General features: G+C 36.5%; 1 protein-coding gene across 1 annotated transcript in view; it reads right to left on the bottom strand.

Annotated features, from left to right (window-relative positions):
* Positions 1-1,246: 1,246 nt before the first annotated feature.
* DTWD2 (DTW domain containing 2) overlaps positions 1,247-18,283 on the bottom strand; it is a 96,564-nt gene continuing 79,527 nt past the window's right edge. The window contains exons 5-6 of the mRNA XM_080371803.1: positions 6,816-6,944; positions 1,247-2,474 (exon numbers count right to left, since the gene is read on the bottom strand). Coding sequence (XP_080227929.1) covers positions 2,304-2,474; positions 6,816-6,944 — 300 coding nt within the window. The 3' untranslated portion in view covers positions 1,247-2,303. The remainder of the gene's footprint in view (positions 2,475-6,815; positions 6,945-18,283) is intronic.

The following is an 18,283-nucleotide window of genomic DNA, read 5'->3' as shown; positions in this document are numbered from 1 at the left end:
TTTCTTCACAGTAGCTAGTATGGGTCTACGTTTTGGATATCTGCTGGAAAAAGTGTTAATGATACACAGAAGTTTTCATTACTGCTGAGAAGTGCTTGCACACAGAGCCAAGGCCCTTTCTGCTCCTCGTCCCACCCCACCAGAGAGTGGGCTGGGGGGGGACAGAGCCGGGACAGCTGACCCCAACCGACCAAAGGGGTATTCCATACCATAGGGCATCATGCTCAGCATATAAAGCAGGAGAAGAAGGAAGTGGGGGACATTTGGAGTGATGGTGTTTGTCTTCCCAAGTAACTGTTACCTGTGATGGAGCCCTGCTTTCCTGGGGATGGCTGAGCACCTGCCTGCCCATGGGAAGCCATGGATGAATTCCTTGTTTTGCTTTGCTTGTGTGGGCACCTTTTGCTTTACCTATTAAACTGCCTTTATCTCAATCTACAAGTTTTCTCACTTTTCTGATTCTCTCCCCATCCCATCGCGGGGGAGCAAGCAATAGGCTGTGTGGGGCTTAGTTGCCAGCTAGGGTTAAACCGCAACATCTTGGTTCCTTAAGGAATGCTTCAAGCCTATCCTAGAGCACAGGAGAAACAGATTCCCAGCCCAGCATGAGCCATGCCAACCCCCGAGCTGGAGGCAGCATCACACACAAGGCTGCACACACAAGTTGCACAAGACAGCGACTTCACACTCCAAGCTAGCCTGGAGATCACTGCGATGTGCTTTGCTACAGGAATAAATATGCCCTTTCTCTGTTCCAATGGGAACAAAAGTGCATCTACACCATCATTAATCATATGAGACTGTTTTGCTTCAGATTTGTCAAAACTAATTCAGGATTGCTGAATTTAACAACACATAACAGGATTTATCAAGACTGAGAGAAAAAGGTTACATAAACTTTGCTAACACAGCCAGACCAATTAAATTGCTAATCCATGCCTAAACAAAAGGTCACTATTGAGCTCAGGGTTAACTAAAACTCCTTAACTGATCTCTGACCTAATTTTGACCTCTCTTGTTAATTGCAGAAATGCTTTCAGTTAATATATTGGTTAGCTGTCTTCACACCCCCTACTTCTGTAGTTTCTTGCCTTGCAGCTCATAAATTAAAGACAAAATATCTCTTTTCCTAGGACTAATTAGTACCCAATTAGCTCCATGTTGTTACCTAGAGTGGAACCGATAGTAAAGACAAACATTAAGTATTTCGATCTGTTTCATAAAGGAGGCATTTATGAACATGAAAAAAGGAACATCAAAACCTTTATTTTATTTTTTCCCTCCAGATCATAAAATCACAAAGGTTCTAAAAATATCCAACTCTTCTGCTTCTAGCAATTCCCATTAGAAAGAGGTACAGTTATATCAGTTAGAAGAGAACTAATTAAAAAACACATGAAATATAATGGATGTGCAATCATGTTAGTAGGTTGTATCCAGACATAATAATTTGTCATTGCATAATAGTTCTTACAGAGCTGTTTACACTGGGATTGCTTAATTCCTTTAGAATCATAACCACTGCATGTCAGGGTGTGGGTATGACATATCCATACCCATAAAATGTCACCTTCTGCGGAAGATGACATCTGAGTTACAATTCCAAAAATCATTTATCTACATTCACTTTTGTTTTTTTAAGTCAGAAGTGTTCAGGTTCTGGTAAAAACATATGTGGGTTTAATTTAAAAATTAAGTCTGAGAGACAAATTAAACCCAACTGCATTGTAAAATGCATATAAATTTATGAAAAGGAATTCTAATAATGTAAGAAATAAAATCTCAAAATTACAAAGAACTATCCAAATAACTTGCCTTATGTTCATCTGAACTAAGAAATACAAGGAATTACAGTTTGAAAATCTACTATAATTAGATACTGAAGTTAAAATGCTCAGCAGAAATTCAATATGCTTCTAAATGCTGAAGCCTTACTGTTCTATCACATTCATATTCCTTGTCTTTTCGTACTGATAAAAGCTTTTCCAAAGTAAATTTATCCAGTCAGATTGAGGATCATACTTGTCACCCAAGAGATAATGTAACTCTAAATTATGCTGTTTTCTTCTTCTTTTCTATAGGAAAAGAGAATGATCTTTTATCATCTGAACAAAGGCACCTGGCCTACTGTAAAAGTGAAAAAGCTTGTCCATTACTGTTTGCCACGTTGGTAGATAAACTCCTGGCTATGAAGGGCCTAAAAATTGTTTTATTACAGTACAGTCAACCATTTGGATCAAATCCAGATTCATATTCATTTGCTAGCTGCAAATAAATCGCACTGTACTGTCAGTACAGCTTTTCTATATTTTAACATTATTCACCAAAAGCTCCATTCTTCTGAGTTTACGCTTATTCTTTGGCATTGGCTTGTCATATAAGCCGTTCTTGAGAAGATGCTCCTTGCTGTGATGGATCTGGGCACCATGCTGAAGCTGGAAAGAGCATAAGGCTTGAAGTGGACGGAGTATAGTCTGCAGAAAGATGAAGGGGGGGGGCGGGGAGACAAAATCACCAACCTTTTAGTAATCTGTTTTAGACACAAAAATCATTCCAGGTTCTGTATTCACAGCTACTTAAAAATTCTGATAAAATATAATTTGGATGATAAATGCTAATAAAATATAACTTTTGGATACACAGAGAACGCAGCTGAGTAAGAGATGTACTAAAAAGAAGCCACATAGCAAACATACATCCACCCACCCCCTGTCATTCCTTACTCCTTCCTTGGACCCACTCGATCCCAACTTCAGCCCCAGCTATATTACTGTAAGTTATGGCTTTAACTTGACCTTAGGAATGGACTACAATCAACTACTGTGGCTCAGCCAACAAGCTGTAATAAAATAAGTAACAATAACTAAGTTGTTTGTGCTTGCACCAAGATACCTTGAGGCTGAGTTTTGGAAAGAGGAGGCACTCGTGATCAGTGCAGGTGGGCTGCTACCCTGGAGGCTGGACTATATACCTGCTTCTGCCCAGCGATATTATGTAGGACTAATGAAGCCACACAAACTAAACTTATCACAAGTGGTTCCTAATTGTAGGTTCTTCATTTTCTGGTTGCCTGACTCATTATCGTGGGGCCACACGCACAGAAGTGTAATGCAATCACAAATGCAACTGCAGTGAGCAGGAGCTGAGTTTCTACTGAGAATGTGACTCTTCCAAGCACAGGAAAATAAGTGACTTATACTGGGCATCAAACTAAGTGCCCATTTTTAACTTCCATTGCTCTCAACTTCAATTCACCATCTTCTATGCTGGGAATAGTGCTCACTTAATTCAGAGAGCGTATAAAAAAAGTGCATGAATGCTTATGTAGCTCTTGGCTATTGCAGCTTTCACAGAAGCATCTTTGAGAAACTGGTAATTTTGTCTTTGAAAAGTAGGGTGGGCCGATTCTGAGTGGAAGAGACGAAACAGAATACAGGACTGTGAATTGTAGACACTAACAAAACATTCACCCTGGACTTGAGTAAGACAGAAGTCCTAATGAAGGAAAAATATGCCAACATTGTCCTAGCACACCAAAGGAAAAAGTAAATACACAAAACCCACTTTGTTTCAGTATTTCTAATTTTTCATAGGTTTAACTTCTACAGTAAATCATTACCTTCTTTTAACATACAAGCGTACGATAGCTGCACTGTCATAAAAAGATACACAGGTTTCTAGAAAAGATGTTACACAGACTTCCAATTTCTAAGCCATGTTTTCTTGTGTGGCCACACACTTTGTCCCAGTCTCATTCTAAATGCAATTGATTTAATGTTGAGGCAACACTCCAGTGTCACAGAGGCAGACATGAGGGTGGCATATTCTACACTATGCCAACTGCAGACCTGGGAAACTTTTTTAGTAGGTGGAGGTCAAGTATCAGAATTTCATTATCTGATGGAGAAGGATATGAGCACCCCAGGATGGACACTAGAATGTAGTGAATACATGGATGAGCTTTACATCTCTTCACAGACTCTTCTGTACTACCTTGTGGGTACACAATCAGATTGCAGACCTGGGTCTACAGTGCAAAACTACTCATAGGTCTTTTTCAAAAGGCTTATTAAATTGATATTACTAATGTCAGCAACAAAGATTAAGAAGGACATTAACTTAATAACCTGTTCCATCACAGACTAGTGGGATCACAATTGCAAGGAAAAGGCTAATGTCCAATTAGTATTCTTTGACCTGGGATAAACTTAAGAACTGTTAAGTCCCAAATTCCTCTGATGACACCTAAGAGCTGTGAGCTGGCTGGTAGGAAGACATAAACACACTGGGTTGCATTCCACAGCTCCAGGACTGTGCGAGATCAGTGGGACAGGCTTACAAAAGAAACCTATCTTCAAGCAAGCTGTAAGGGCGTATTCAGATCATCTCTGCCATCTAGTTTTTGCAGAAAACAACTTACTACTTTCCATGCAGTAATACACTTCACTGCCTGTCTCAAACTGGATTAGCATTTGGGTTTTTGAGAGTCAAAGATCACCTTGCTATGCTTTGACTTCAGAGGATCATTTAAAAATACTGATCTATTAAAAAAGATAATGGTTATTTGACTCCAGTAAATATTCCGAGACCAACACAGGCTAAAAAGAAAATTAATCCTTCCTGACTGCTAACTAAATGAAACTCTTTAGAGTTTAGCACCAGTTATTCTCAATGTCATTTGCCAGCCCAGTGATTTTAAATTCAGGTCTTAACTGAAGAAGTTAACCAGAAATTAAAGAGTATTTAAATACTTTAATATCCTATTTAAGAGAGATATAAACTTTACTGATACTAATCTCCAAATTATCTTAAGTTTCTCACATTTTAGAAATACTTTTTCTTTTTAACAATTTGTATCCAAAGGTATTTTACAAATTCCGAAGAGCCTCAGATGATAGTACCTGAAGTAATACTATTCCCCAGTACTAGAATATGAAGAGACTGGAGAAAATGTCTAAACGTTTCTATGACAATTTAATTCTCAACTGAGGTAAATAAACATTTTAAGGTGTATATACACATACACCACCTTCTAACATCTATTATGGCATGTATGATTTAAAATTAATAAACACTCCTGATTTTAAGTTGCTTCAGGTTTTATTTATTTTCCGTTAGGAAAAAACACAAGAAAGTCAATGGCACAAAGCCTTTGAGACCTAGCACAAAAACTCCCTTCCAAACACTGCCTGGCATGTTATTCAGTCCCAATGAATGACTACTCAACCAATCAATCATCATGTTTTCTGCCTTCATTAAAATTAGACATCGGTGTCATTATAGGCTACAATCTCTGCCAAGTTTACTAATATCTTCCTTTGCTACAAAATACTAATCGTACTTTCAAGTGAGTACAACTTTGGTAACATAAGAGTGCAACATGTAAATTCCATACATTACAGCAACTGAACAGTTAATAACAGTTAACAGTTAATTACCGTTATTTAACATAGTACATAAACCAAAGTAGTTTTCAACATATTATAGTTAAGAAATACTCAAAAACAACTGTTTAAAAAAGTCAATCTAGCATGTTAACTTCGTACAATTTAGTTTATTAAACAAGCCTGGTACACAGTCTATGTTTTGAAGTTTTTCAACAAGAAATGTCAAGTGAACTCAGAAAAACATCACAGGAAGAGGTAACTGTAACAATACACCTCTGCACTATTTGCCCTGCAATATACGCAGTAGTACTTCTGTTTGTTATGGGCTAAAACCACAACTGTCATCTCTATAGGTTTTTACTTTGTATTGTGGCATTTGTTTTTATAAGGCACATGTATTTGGTGCCTTATAAACCAACTTTTTTAAAAGAAGTAATGTACAGGTGAAGAGAATGTGAGTCGCTCATCATATTTAGAATTACAGAAGCAGTGTGCAAGAAAGTAGAACAGATGACAGAACATGATGGAAAAGAAGAATGAGGTAGAAAGAAGGAACTGGAGGACATTAGGACTGCTGAGTTAAAAATGAGTAAATGGTACAAGAAAGAAACAATGAAAAGACAAAGAGAAAAAATAGGGAAGAAGAAAAGGGAGATTTAGTAATAAGAACAGAAAAAATGTCACATCGAGACAAATGAACCCGAATATTGTACAGTGAAAACTTGTAGAAGTGGGAGTGCCTGTGCAAAGCACTAGACAAATAAAGAAGAAGGGGAAAACAGAAAGAAAAGGAAAAGAGAGGAATTTAAATGGCTGGGAAGGTAGCAGTTGTTTTCCATAACCAATCTGTTACTCCATACAGAAATGGGCTACCACAGTAAAATTGGTCTGTAAGATAAGCAGTCTGCACTCAGCCTTGATGGACATCGCAGCAGCAAATACAATCTGCTACAGAACCTGACCTGACCTAACTGGTACTTTAAAAATCATCAAAGCAATATTTTTAGCCCTGAATGTTGTCCAGGTTTATCTTCAGACAACCCTCTGAGGCAAAAGAGCCAATCTAATTCCATTAGGGGATAGAACAGAAAATACCATACTAGAATTTAACATATTGAAAAGAGCAATAGCCAAACAACCATTCAAGACCTTTGTATCTAACAAGTTCCCTCAGCAATCTGGCACCAATGTTGAATAAAGAACAGGAAAACTATAGAGACTTTTGGAACACAAGAAAGTGTCACACTAATCTGAACATACTTGAGTTAATAAACATCTGAAGAAAACTAGTTTCTGTTGGTATGTTCTTGGTTTAGTTCACTGTGCAACAAAACCATCAAAATGTTAAGATTTTGACTGTCAAATGTGACATCGATAGCTAACTACCTGCACTGCCCCTCTATTATTTATAAAAGAAAAATTACGTACCTCTTGTATAATCGTATTTTTTTCCATGATAGTAAGAGCAACAGCTGCGCATTCAAGTGTAGACAGACAGGTGTTCGTTGGCTGTGTACGAATTACATATTGACTTGAAATGTTGGTTTTTAACTGCACCTGAAAAACAGCAGGAACTACTAAAATAAACAGATCAGTATAGCAAACAAGATACTTCTTCCCTACACTAAGCAAAACACAGCCCCTTCCCCTCTGTGAACAGTTGCTTTTCTTTCCTTTTTGCTGTTGTGTCTCCCAGCAGCCAATGACCTCATGCTGTTAAGTATAATATCATAATACCCGAAAGTCAGCACCAGAGACAAAAACTTCTCATTTGTTACTGTACACGTAATGAAAATAGAATTGTTTGTTAAAGAAAGACTGAGTGAAATATTAGAAACTGATTTCAATTACCATGGAAATCTTGCAACAGAAATGCAATTTTTCACTTATGCTTGTTTTATTGCACACACTAAACACACAATGATCCTGTACAGTGTCCAATTACTGTATAGTCACTGACACTGTTTACCTTGGTTAAATATTATTTGTCAAGTTCTGAATGAAAGACTTTTAGAAACTTCATTTATTCAAATAATGTACTAGGTAACTGATTAGAACAATTTGTTTACCTGAACCATGTCTGAAAGTGATTTATTGGCTCTGCCTCAAGTGACAATCACTTTGCACTATCTCACAAGTTAAAGGTTTTTAAGAAAAAATTATGTCATTCAACACTACACTGTTTATTTTCAGATCTAAAAGCTTTTACTGAGTTTATAAACAGCAGTTGAAACATTATAGAATTTACATTATTGGACTTTGTGTGAAAATTCAGGTATTATTCCTTATTCCTAAAATTTCCATCTCCACATACGTTTAAAGCATAATTTGCTAAACAAGTTAATATTTTAGCAAAATTGCCACTATTCTTAATCAAAAATTATCCGTTCCTTTCAAAAAAAAAAAAAAAAAAAAAAAAAACAAAAAACAAACCAACCAAACCTGTAGTACAGTAAAAAAAACCCTAAGGACTCTTTACAAAAAAGCAAGTCAATCTTCTTTTTTTTAAATTTCATCCCAACAACTGTCTTATTTGTCCTTATTCTCAAAAAAAAAATGAGTGACTGCTCCCCATGGCCATCATAATATTCCTCCCATTTTGTTTGCCAGAGGTTTTATCTTCCCTCTTCACTTCACTCATGTTTACTTTTATTTGTAATGCTTCATTTTCCTTCATCTGTTTTACGTGCAATTATGCACTCTTAAAAAAGTTCTAAGTATCTCCTTTATAAAAGGGAAAATCCAATCTGCTGAAGAAACATGAATGAATAAGATTGAATTCCAATGCTTTATCTGACCCTAACGTAAGGGGAATTTAAAATAAATAAATAAAAAAGAATGCAACCAGAGAAGAGGAAAGCCATTCTGGAAAGGACAAGTAAGTTAGCTATAAAAGCTCAATACACTCAAAACATAGGAGAAGACACAAAAATGTACCTTTGTGACAGAAGGTCCTAACCTGTTTATCAAAGGAGAATTATTATATTTTTCTTAATGCTAGTCTTGTTATTGGGTGGGCTTGAAGAACCAAAACATCACATTTCAGAATGTTTTAAAAGTTTCTAGCAATGATTATTTTAGATAGTTTGGAGAGACCACTTTCTACAGCCAAAGTATACATATTTGGGTTGAGAAATTGAGAAGATGGATGCATGTTAGTTATGTAAAGAATACAGCATACTAACATTATGATCTTTGCATTATATAAGAACACATTTGTATTATTTTCATAACTGTAATACTGGAGGTGTCATTTTAATTAAATAATTTTAATATCACATCTTCCATTTTGCCCCTTTGACTGAAGAGTGACGTTTTTGCTATTTTAAGGTTGCTTATCATAATAATCACCTGGAATGCACTGTATTTTTAATCAGGTTATACTATTACCAGCTGTTAATTAAACTAAAAATGCACCACTGGTCTCAAAGCACATACAAAAGTATCTTTCCTGAACATACTATTCTTAGATTTTTAAATGTCATGGTTACAGGTGATGATATACAGTTATTTCCTGCAAAGTCAATGGCCATGTCCACTTAAAACTAATTTTCATTTTCTGCAGCTATTCAGCATAATTCTGCAAATGAATTGGCACAATGTATGACAAACTACTCAATGAATGCCTATTACGTACTATAAAATTTAACCTGCTATTTTATATTTAAAACCAAGATAGCTAAACAGTTGATTATTTCATGTCTGCAAACACAGGGTCTTTAGCCTCCAGCTCTGTACTGAGTGTCAAAAGAAAAGAATTTATATCTAGCACCTTATCACCAGATTATGCTTGCTATTACACCATACTGGAAGCCTATCATACAATCTTTAATTCCAGTCATACCACAGAATTTTCATGTACTGTATGAAGTATGTTAACAGTTACTTGGATATTCAACAGCAAATTCAGTCCACATGCTGGGGAACAGATCCAGAGCAGACTAACGAATTAAGCTATTGGATACATCCTAGCCTTTATCAACTACCTTCTTCAATTTGGTATTGAAGAATCAAAAGAGAATAAAATCATTTAGGAAAGAAAATGTAAAATTTGGACATCAGTGTATGTAATGAAATGCAAAGGAAAATTAAACCAAAATCTAAAATTTTCATTTGTTGTTCTTCAAGGTTTGCTTTGTTTTGATGCTCCCTTACTGGGACCACATATAAATCTCCATCATGACAGAGATGTAGGCCCGTTATTTCAAGTATACAGAGATCTATGCTAGAGGGAGTTTTTAGTCCCTACTTAGAAACTCCTAGATAGGTGTTTAAAACCCTGATAAACTCAGTCCATTGCTTCTCCAGCATGTATCCTGAGCAGCAGAGCAGGCATATATCCACACTTTTCCTCAACAGCTGACAGCCACGTTCTTCATAGAGTCTCTCTACAGAGGTTGAAACCATCTCACGGACTACCTGCAGGCACCCTGACTTCCCACTCGGACATGGACAACAGGCCCTTACTTTTTTTGATGTTTTTTGGTTGTTTTTTTTGTTGTCGTTGTTGTTGTGTAGGAACTGGGAATAGTTCTCTCTGTTGGTTTCAATACTTCATTTCTTGGGTGTCATGCTGGAAAACTTTTAAGATCATCAGCATTCCACAGAAAGGAAAATTACTCGTGACTCCAAGACAGCTTCTACAGAAGAAAAGCCGCCTGCACTCTGCCTTACACTGTGGAGCCAGAAAGTCTGTAAGTGCAGCTCTCAAACAGCTGTCAATGTACAACAGGATAACTTCCCACTTCTAAAAACCACAGCAGCAACCACATTTCTTCTCTCTTGGGAAGAGTAAGAGAGGATGGAAACAAGTGGTCCCCATCCATTTTTCTGAAAAACTACATATTCACTGGGATGATATGAAAATACCACAGCCAGGCAGCACAGTGATGGAGATGTGGGGATGAACACCTGAGCAGGACAACTCCCTGCTACAGTTTGTCTCTTAGGCTTTTTTTCAACAAACATGCATTTTACCCTACTCTGTACTCCAGGGCAGCACAGTATCTAAATAAATGATCCTCAGACACCTGAAATACAGTCAATGTAGCCTCTGTCTGTCACAAATCAGATAGACTCACCAAGTGACTGACTGTCTATCAGAAAGTAGGTACAGTCACTGAATGAATAAAACACACAAGGAGGAGTTCTACCAAGTCAGAGCATAAACTGAATGGTAAGACAAAGCCAAAACACGATAGAAACCAAAACAAATGTAATTAATACATACTTCAGAAATGGGATTAATATCTTCTTGAAAAAAAATGCCTAGATAGATATACGAAATATTTCCTTCCTATTGTCAAGCATGATTGGGTAGGACAACTTATCTCATTTTCAGCCAACAGGTCTAAAACTTGTCTTGCTTTTTGTAGAGTTAATAGTTTCAGGTGGGGCATTGCAACAGCCTCATCAGAGCTTCTGCACTACTTAGTTGTATTAATTCTAATATCTGTCACCTGCATATCTTAAATCCAGCTGATTAAGCTTAATTTAAAGTCATGGAGAAGTTCCTCCACAGGTAATGAAAACAAAATCTGATCGTCTACCCCTCACTTTACACTTCAAAAACTCGGAATGAGTATACATAAATGTCCTATCTAAGCACGCTTCAAAATAACAACCATGATATTTTATAACCAACTCTCCATAAATTGACAAAGACACTACAATACAAAAATTCTCCTTTTTTTCTGTCAAAGTAATTTACAAATCATATGCACACTTTGAAACAATTTCACTTTGTGACAAAATACAGCTATGTCAAGTTGAAAAAACAGCTGCCTATTTAACACCACTCACCAAAATAAACAATAGCATTAGACAGAAGATGGAAACTATCTCAACCAATTCAACTCAAGAGAGGAATGTAGATAAGCTGAATGCAATTACTCACTGGAATTTAGCCAAGACACCAAAATCAGCGTATGTATTCTCTGAGTGCCAAGAAGTTTGGGTGCTTACTTACCAAGCCAACAGAGGCATGAAGGAACACACACAATCAAGTTTCATGTCTACATGTAACTCAAGACCCAACATTTCCAAAAGCCCAAACCTCATCAGTTCTCACAAACTCTTACATTAACTTCATAGACACTGGCTTCTCTGCCAACATACCACTCTCTTAGCATTTACAAAGGATATGAATCACAGCAAAAATAGTGACCCTTCAGTATTTCTCAGGGCTGCTTTCTTCTTCCAGGGCCCTCTATGGAGATGCCCCAGGCATATGACGATCCAGCTGATTCTGTTCAGCTGTTAAGAACTGAGGGAAGCAGAAGTTATCTTGATGGGGTCAAAGATCTCCTATTTGAAATTTTTACAATTTTAAACCATTAAAGACAGGCAACTGATTTCTGCTCTAATTTAAATATTAGGACTGGCGCTCTTGCAGAAAGCTCTATCTTCAGTACTCTCCTTAATGACAATATCCTTATCTTTTCACCTTTTCTATGCCAGTTTCTCCATCATTACTCTTACTAGCTTTACTCTCCCAAAAGAAGACAGCATTATGCAAAATTACTTTTGGAAAATAGCGCATCCCCAAGAACACAGAAAGGCTATATAGTTAGTATATCTATCTCACAGGACACACTCAACAATCCTTGGTTTTGTCTGTCCTGTTTTCCGCAACTAGACTACAGGCACCTCAAAACAGCCAGAGGAACAAATCCTTCTGTGGCTTCTATGAAAAACCTATACTTATTTTAAGATCCTGTCCTCTTTCACTTATGTTGACAATGCCCTTATAAAATGTGAATTCCTGTTTGGGAATTAATTTGCTCAAATCTCAGAGAAAGAAGTAAACAAGCACCATCCATCATGCTGCTTAACACAAGTAGTAGCTGTTGTTTGTATGTACTGTTACTTTAATAAATATCTTCCAGAAAAAAATATCATAAGCCCTTTTCTTTTAAAGGAACTCAAAAGGCACAGAAAAACCCCAGAAAGACTACAACCATATCCTGCCATCTCACCCATTATTCTAGAAGCTAAGAAAAAATTGCTTTTAAGGTGCCAAAGAAGAGCACTGTCTGTGCTACTGCACAAATAATCCAGACAGAAAAGGGAGTCAGGCATGGGAAAGATCCTTCACTCAGTATCCAGTTGGCACACACACCTTTTACCTTATGTCAAAACAAACTACGTTTATCTCTTACAGAAATGTCATGCAGTAATATAAAATTACCTTTGTGACAGAGAAGATAGTCTGAATAAATTTAGTCTCAGCATGCTACTGAAATTTAGATTAAGAATATAAATAAGTTATTTTGTTCAAAATCTTGCCTTTAATTTAAAGTGACATCTTAAGAGCACTCTGTTTCTAAATACTGGAGGGAGTAACTGCCACGCAACTGTCACATATGGGCAGCCTGAAAAAGTACATAGATGCCACAAAAACCTCTGCCCCTTTGCATGTCTTTTGATTGAATATTTAGGCATATCCATGACATTCTGTTGTATGTTCCATGTAAAATGGTGAAAGAAGTCGTAGGTTATACTGTGACTTTCAGGTAAACTTAAATTTGTTCAATTTCTATGAAGTGACGAGATACTTTGCACATTGTCTTCAACAACTTCTGATAAACCCCAAAATCCTTCTCTTTGGGTATCCCAGAAACCCTTCCTCTCAGGCTATTTATGGCAACAGGTTAGAGTCCAGAGTTATCACTACAACAAGCCTCAGGATACCTCACTGCTGCTGCGATGGGAACTGTGGCAAATATGTAATATTCTGGCTTTGCAAAAGAAGCATAATGGCTTCTGCTGAATAGTGCCTCTCTGTAGGTCCTACCTACTTATGTCCCTTTCTGCCTGTGCAGAAGAATCTGAATTCAGAGTTGGAATTCAGATTAGCTCTTTCACAGGTCAAAAATGGAAGCCTTCTCACACCCTTAAAAAACACACTTGTGTAGATGCAGTGCCCCAGATTTCTTTCTTCAAATATGTCATTAGTGTATGAAAAGATATTAAATGTTTATGCACTTTCAAGAATGCCCTTTCTTTGCTTCTGGAACCAAAGCAATTTAAGAACCAGATTTTATTGCTATGGGGTATTACACGCTAAAGATAAATAGTCCAGAAGAAATCACTAAAGCTACTGACTGAATGACTTAATATTCATCATCTGAACATAATCCTACATGATGTCCCTTTGTTCCACGACTATGTCTTCCAAGACACCTCTTCTAAAAAGATCACCTCTGTAGCTCATTATGTCTCTTTCTTGTTAGTGTATAAACAAGTTCAAAAGAAAAGTATCCTGTAATTTGATATATAGAAAAATAGTTGAGAATGCCACAAGTACATTCTGGGAAAAAATATTTTTTAGTGTTTCACAATATTCTGTCCTTCCTATTAAAGTATCTTTTTAATGAGGATAACTCAGATTGTACAGAGTATTTCTCTACTGTGTTCCTCACTTTCAGTTTTAGACAGAGTTGATTGATAGGAAGAAAAATAAAATTGCAAAAGGAATGTCTCCTTCACAGACAGAGATTCTTACATCACATTCCTACAGAAAATTTTTGAGGAAAAAGAAGAAAAGTGAAATGAAGAAGAAATTTGGCAAAAAAGTGCCCACAAGTATATGCACTCTCTCCACCCCACTTCTGCCAGACTTTAAGGTTTTAGAGTGTTCCTACACTGTTTTAGCCAAATTTGTACAATAGGGATTCTTTCCCAAGAGCTCAGCAAGGAAGCAATGATCAAAGAAATGAAATTCTGCCTTTAAAAAGTAAATCAGAATAAAGGCAAAGCTTTTTATCATCATACAAAATAACATTACATTTATAATGTGTAAAAAATTGTGGTAAATGAACTATGGCAGAAAAAAACACTGTAAACAAAAAAATTACCGACAGTATCATTTATCTGTGGAAGACAAGCTTCTCACATAGCAAGCTTCCCACTTTGTAATTTAGCTTGTGCAAAGACTGGAGAATTTGATACATAAACATGAAACTTCCATTCATTAAATGCTTGAAAGAATTGCAAGCTAAATATCTACTAAAGTTTAAAAATAGTCACTAAAATAAATACCTCACTTTTCTAAATATATCTGCAATCTAATCTGTATGTCTGTATTGATCATCTTTACACATGATGCTGCATGAAGCTGAGGTAAGATTCAGGTGACAAAGGATAATTTTTCTTTGCAGGAGAACCTGGTAATTCAAAATACTTAGTACCATGTATGCAGGTTTGAGAAAGTCCAACAACTCCTTAGGCTACTATCTCTCTCTTTAATGCACTATGAAATCAGACACCTACACAAAAACATGGAACAGTTTGCGGTGGCTTCCTTAGCACTTCATTTGTTTTACAAAACTGTTTACAACAGGCCCTTCTTCTGCCTGTGCAATCATTTCTGAAGTGGTTTTACCAAGAATCTGTCATTACAGTTTTTGTAAGAACTCAATTTTTTAGCATCTTCTCAAAGATGCTAAGAGAATTCAACCATTTAGCACTTGTCACATCTTGCAAAGTCAAACAAAATTATCTCCCCTTTAGATTGTCAAATAGGATAGCAGAGCACCTGCAAACCTCGGTAGTCTGTAAGTATCACCAAGGTAAATAATGTTTTTGAAAGTTATGTCAGATGCTTATGCACTTCTCCATACTTTGAACCCCTAATGCTACATACAGTAGGGATGGGATAAAATTACAGAATCACAGTGTTTCAAACAGTTTCCAATTATGCTTGTCATCACTTACACCATGCATGAAAAAAGCGTAGTATGAAGTAAGTGTCCAAATAAGTTTGGAAAATAAACATATGTCTGACTGAGAAGCTTTTTGCAGAGAAGAAGACAGGATATTCTGGCCTACACTTAATAAATAAGATGGAAACAGTAACTAAATATATATTAAAAAAAGAAGTAATCTCTTCAGTATTGCTACTCTGCAGAAAGCAAGTACATAACTTGGTAAGTAACATGAACTTTCACATTAATGAAATTCTTCATCAGTAGAAGTTATCTAAAACAGCATTTTCTATGGGGTCAAGACCAGGCTGCTGGCAGTGACAGGTAAGTATCAGCCTCCAGTGCTGGAAGGGGATTGAAGAGAGTTTGTAGGCACACCTCCTGCTTCCCTGGAAGACAAGACATTGGACTTGGTGTCAGGAAATAACCCAGGCTCGCTAAATCACATCACGCAAGCCATGTTCCTTCCCTGAGCTCCACCGTCTCTGTCTGTAAGATGACATTTACCCAATGCTGTAAAGCACTTTGAAGGCTTAGGGAAGGGATGATGGAGAAACTGGAGACAAATCAGGAACAGTGTTATTACTGCAGATAAGAAGAAGAGCTTCTTCCTTGTGACACTTTTGTGTGATATATTTCTAAAAAAACTATGGATATGGCAAGAAGAAAAAAAGCACACAAGAAGTATGCCAATCTTTCTTACATAAATGGATAAAATAAAAACAAGGTTCCTTTCACTGTTTGCCCTGTGTTTCTTGTATGAACATTCACAAGCACAAGAAGCACCACAAAAAACCCCAGGCCTTACTACCCTTAAAGAAAGCAGACCAGTATGGTCTTCAGTTAAAATAGATAACTGAAATAAAGTCCAAGTCCAGACAAGCTGTAGTTCTAATCTAAAAGGAGTAGTTCAAGTATCTGTAGAAGAAAGCAGCCTGGGGCTGACCCAAATGGCTTACATACAATTAGGAGCTAACAGACAGTGAAATTGTAAGGAAAGGAAAGTCCTCACAGCTAAGGCGTAACAGAAGATAGGACTGACCTAGTAATATCTGGACTACATATTTTGCACAGTAATTGCAATACCATCTGGTTATGGTTTTGGGTTCTGCAACTGCATTTTGCTATGTAAAAACAATTATATTTAAGTGCAAGCTGTACAGGGCATGCCTGGCACTTCATAAAATGACTATGCATTTTTCGTTAATTTCCATGCATTGTAATTTTTGTATTTAGAGAAAGAAAAATCCAGAAATTATTTCTGGTAGTGTCTGTCTTGCTCTGTTCACATTTAAAAAATGAATGCCAGGCAACAGATCAATATTTTATGCAGCACTATTCTTTGAATAATTAATACAACAGGAAAGTGCTGCAAGTAAATTCAGTCAGTGAGTAGAGTACAGATCTAGAGAATGGGGTCATGAAATGAAGGAAGAAAATTTAATTACGTGTATTGTCACAGCCATTTAAGTTTAATTACCTGCAAATAACAGAAAATTGAAAAGGAAAATTAAATACCTCAGTATTTAGCATCAATGCAATGACATTGTTCTTTAAAACCACCACATTACTTTTGCTTTCTCTGATTTTTTTTTTTTTTATTTCTTATTATATATGGATAGTAGTAAGCACTTCCTTGGACAGGGAAAAAGCAGTGGAAGAAGCTCCTGAGAAGAACTTTGGTAGTGGCACAAGGGAACATGTAAAGACAGACTAAGAGAAGGAAAATCCTTCAGTTGATCTAGATATTTGAAAGCAAGCTCAATCAAAACTAAAAACATGGCTAGTTGCCTTTTTACAAAGTGTTCGTATCCTGTAAGAACTTCAGCACAGGTATGATGGTACAAAACCTGCAATTGTTCCTGAAGTGTTCTAGCAGCAGGGTATTCAGATATCTGGCAAACACTTTGACAATAACTATGAAATAAATGACAAAGAAAAAAACTTAAAAGCAAAGTTTCTGCCCAAGAGTGAAAACAGCATGTACTTCCGACATCTGGCAAGTTACCTGAGACCTTTCAGTCACAAAGAAAATGTCACTGTATTGAGAGGTAATAGACATATACTTATGACCTGAAAAATGTCAAAGTGGACCGATGTCATTCAAATTAACCTAAATGTCAGAAGGACAGACTTCTGTTGATTGTTCAGCATCATATCTCAACCATGCATGAAGTCTTGACCCAAAGTAATTCCCAGTTCTCTCTCTCTGATCTCAGTCTTCTCAAACAGCAATTTCTGGCAACCTTTGCATAAAACACTTTGTTCTTTAGGGTTCAAATTTTTTTTTTAATGTTTCAGTTGTAATGAGACAGCAGCTAAAACCTGAGCACACCAAACATTTCAGAAAATGTAATAGATTCTAATGATTTTTATCTTTCAAGTCATCACACAGCAGAAAGTATGAGCTACTTTAATGAAAACAAGTTTTCTTGCTAAAACAAAAATTACACAATTTAAAAACACCAAGATGAGTCACAAACGAAAAAATACTATGAAAGCTCACAGACTTCTACAGCCTAAAGACAACTGGGGTCTCCTGTGGAATTGCTAGTAAAATCACAAATGTCACACACATATAGATGAAAAATATTTATAGAAGAAGTCACTGAATACAAGGTATTTTTATTCCATTAGTATGGTGATGCACGGCTGAATGCATACTACTTTCTGGGATATACACTACTAGCTTTCCCAACTGCACCCACTGTCATCTGGCCTTTCTTGCCTTGGGGTCTGATTTGCCTTCTGCCCGCTTGCACCCCTTACTCATCACCATAGCTCTTCCCTTGCAGAACTAAACTGGGTATTGTCCATTTACTTTAGGGTTTATGGCAAAATTTGGTATTTAATCTCTCTCTCATGAAAATTGGAAATTGTGACAAATGAAAAAAAGAGATAGGAAAACAGAAAGATAAAAAGGAGGACAAAAAAGGGACAGTAATAAAATGTATTTACTAGCTGCCACTATTTATTATTTGGTCCTTGTATATTAATTTGCCTAAGTCCCATAACTGTGGAGGATGAAAGAGCCTATTTTTCTCTGCATCTCAGCTCATTAAATAGGAGATTTAAAAAAAAAATATTCAGAGAGCAAACATCAGAAAAGGAATAAACTAAGATACAGTCAGATGACAACAGTAATTCTTGCTATTTTGCTTGCTCTTTTGTTCTGGGTGTTTTCTGTAT

Source organism: Falco punctatus, assembly GCF_963210335.1.
Source record: "Falco punctatus genome assembly, chromosome: Z".
NCBI lineage: Eukaryota > Metazoa > Chordata > Aves > Falconiformes > Falconidae > Falco > Falco punctatus.
This window is presented reverse-complemented; position numbering and strand designations above follow the sequence as displayed.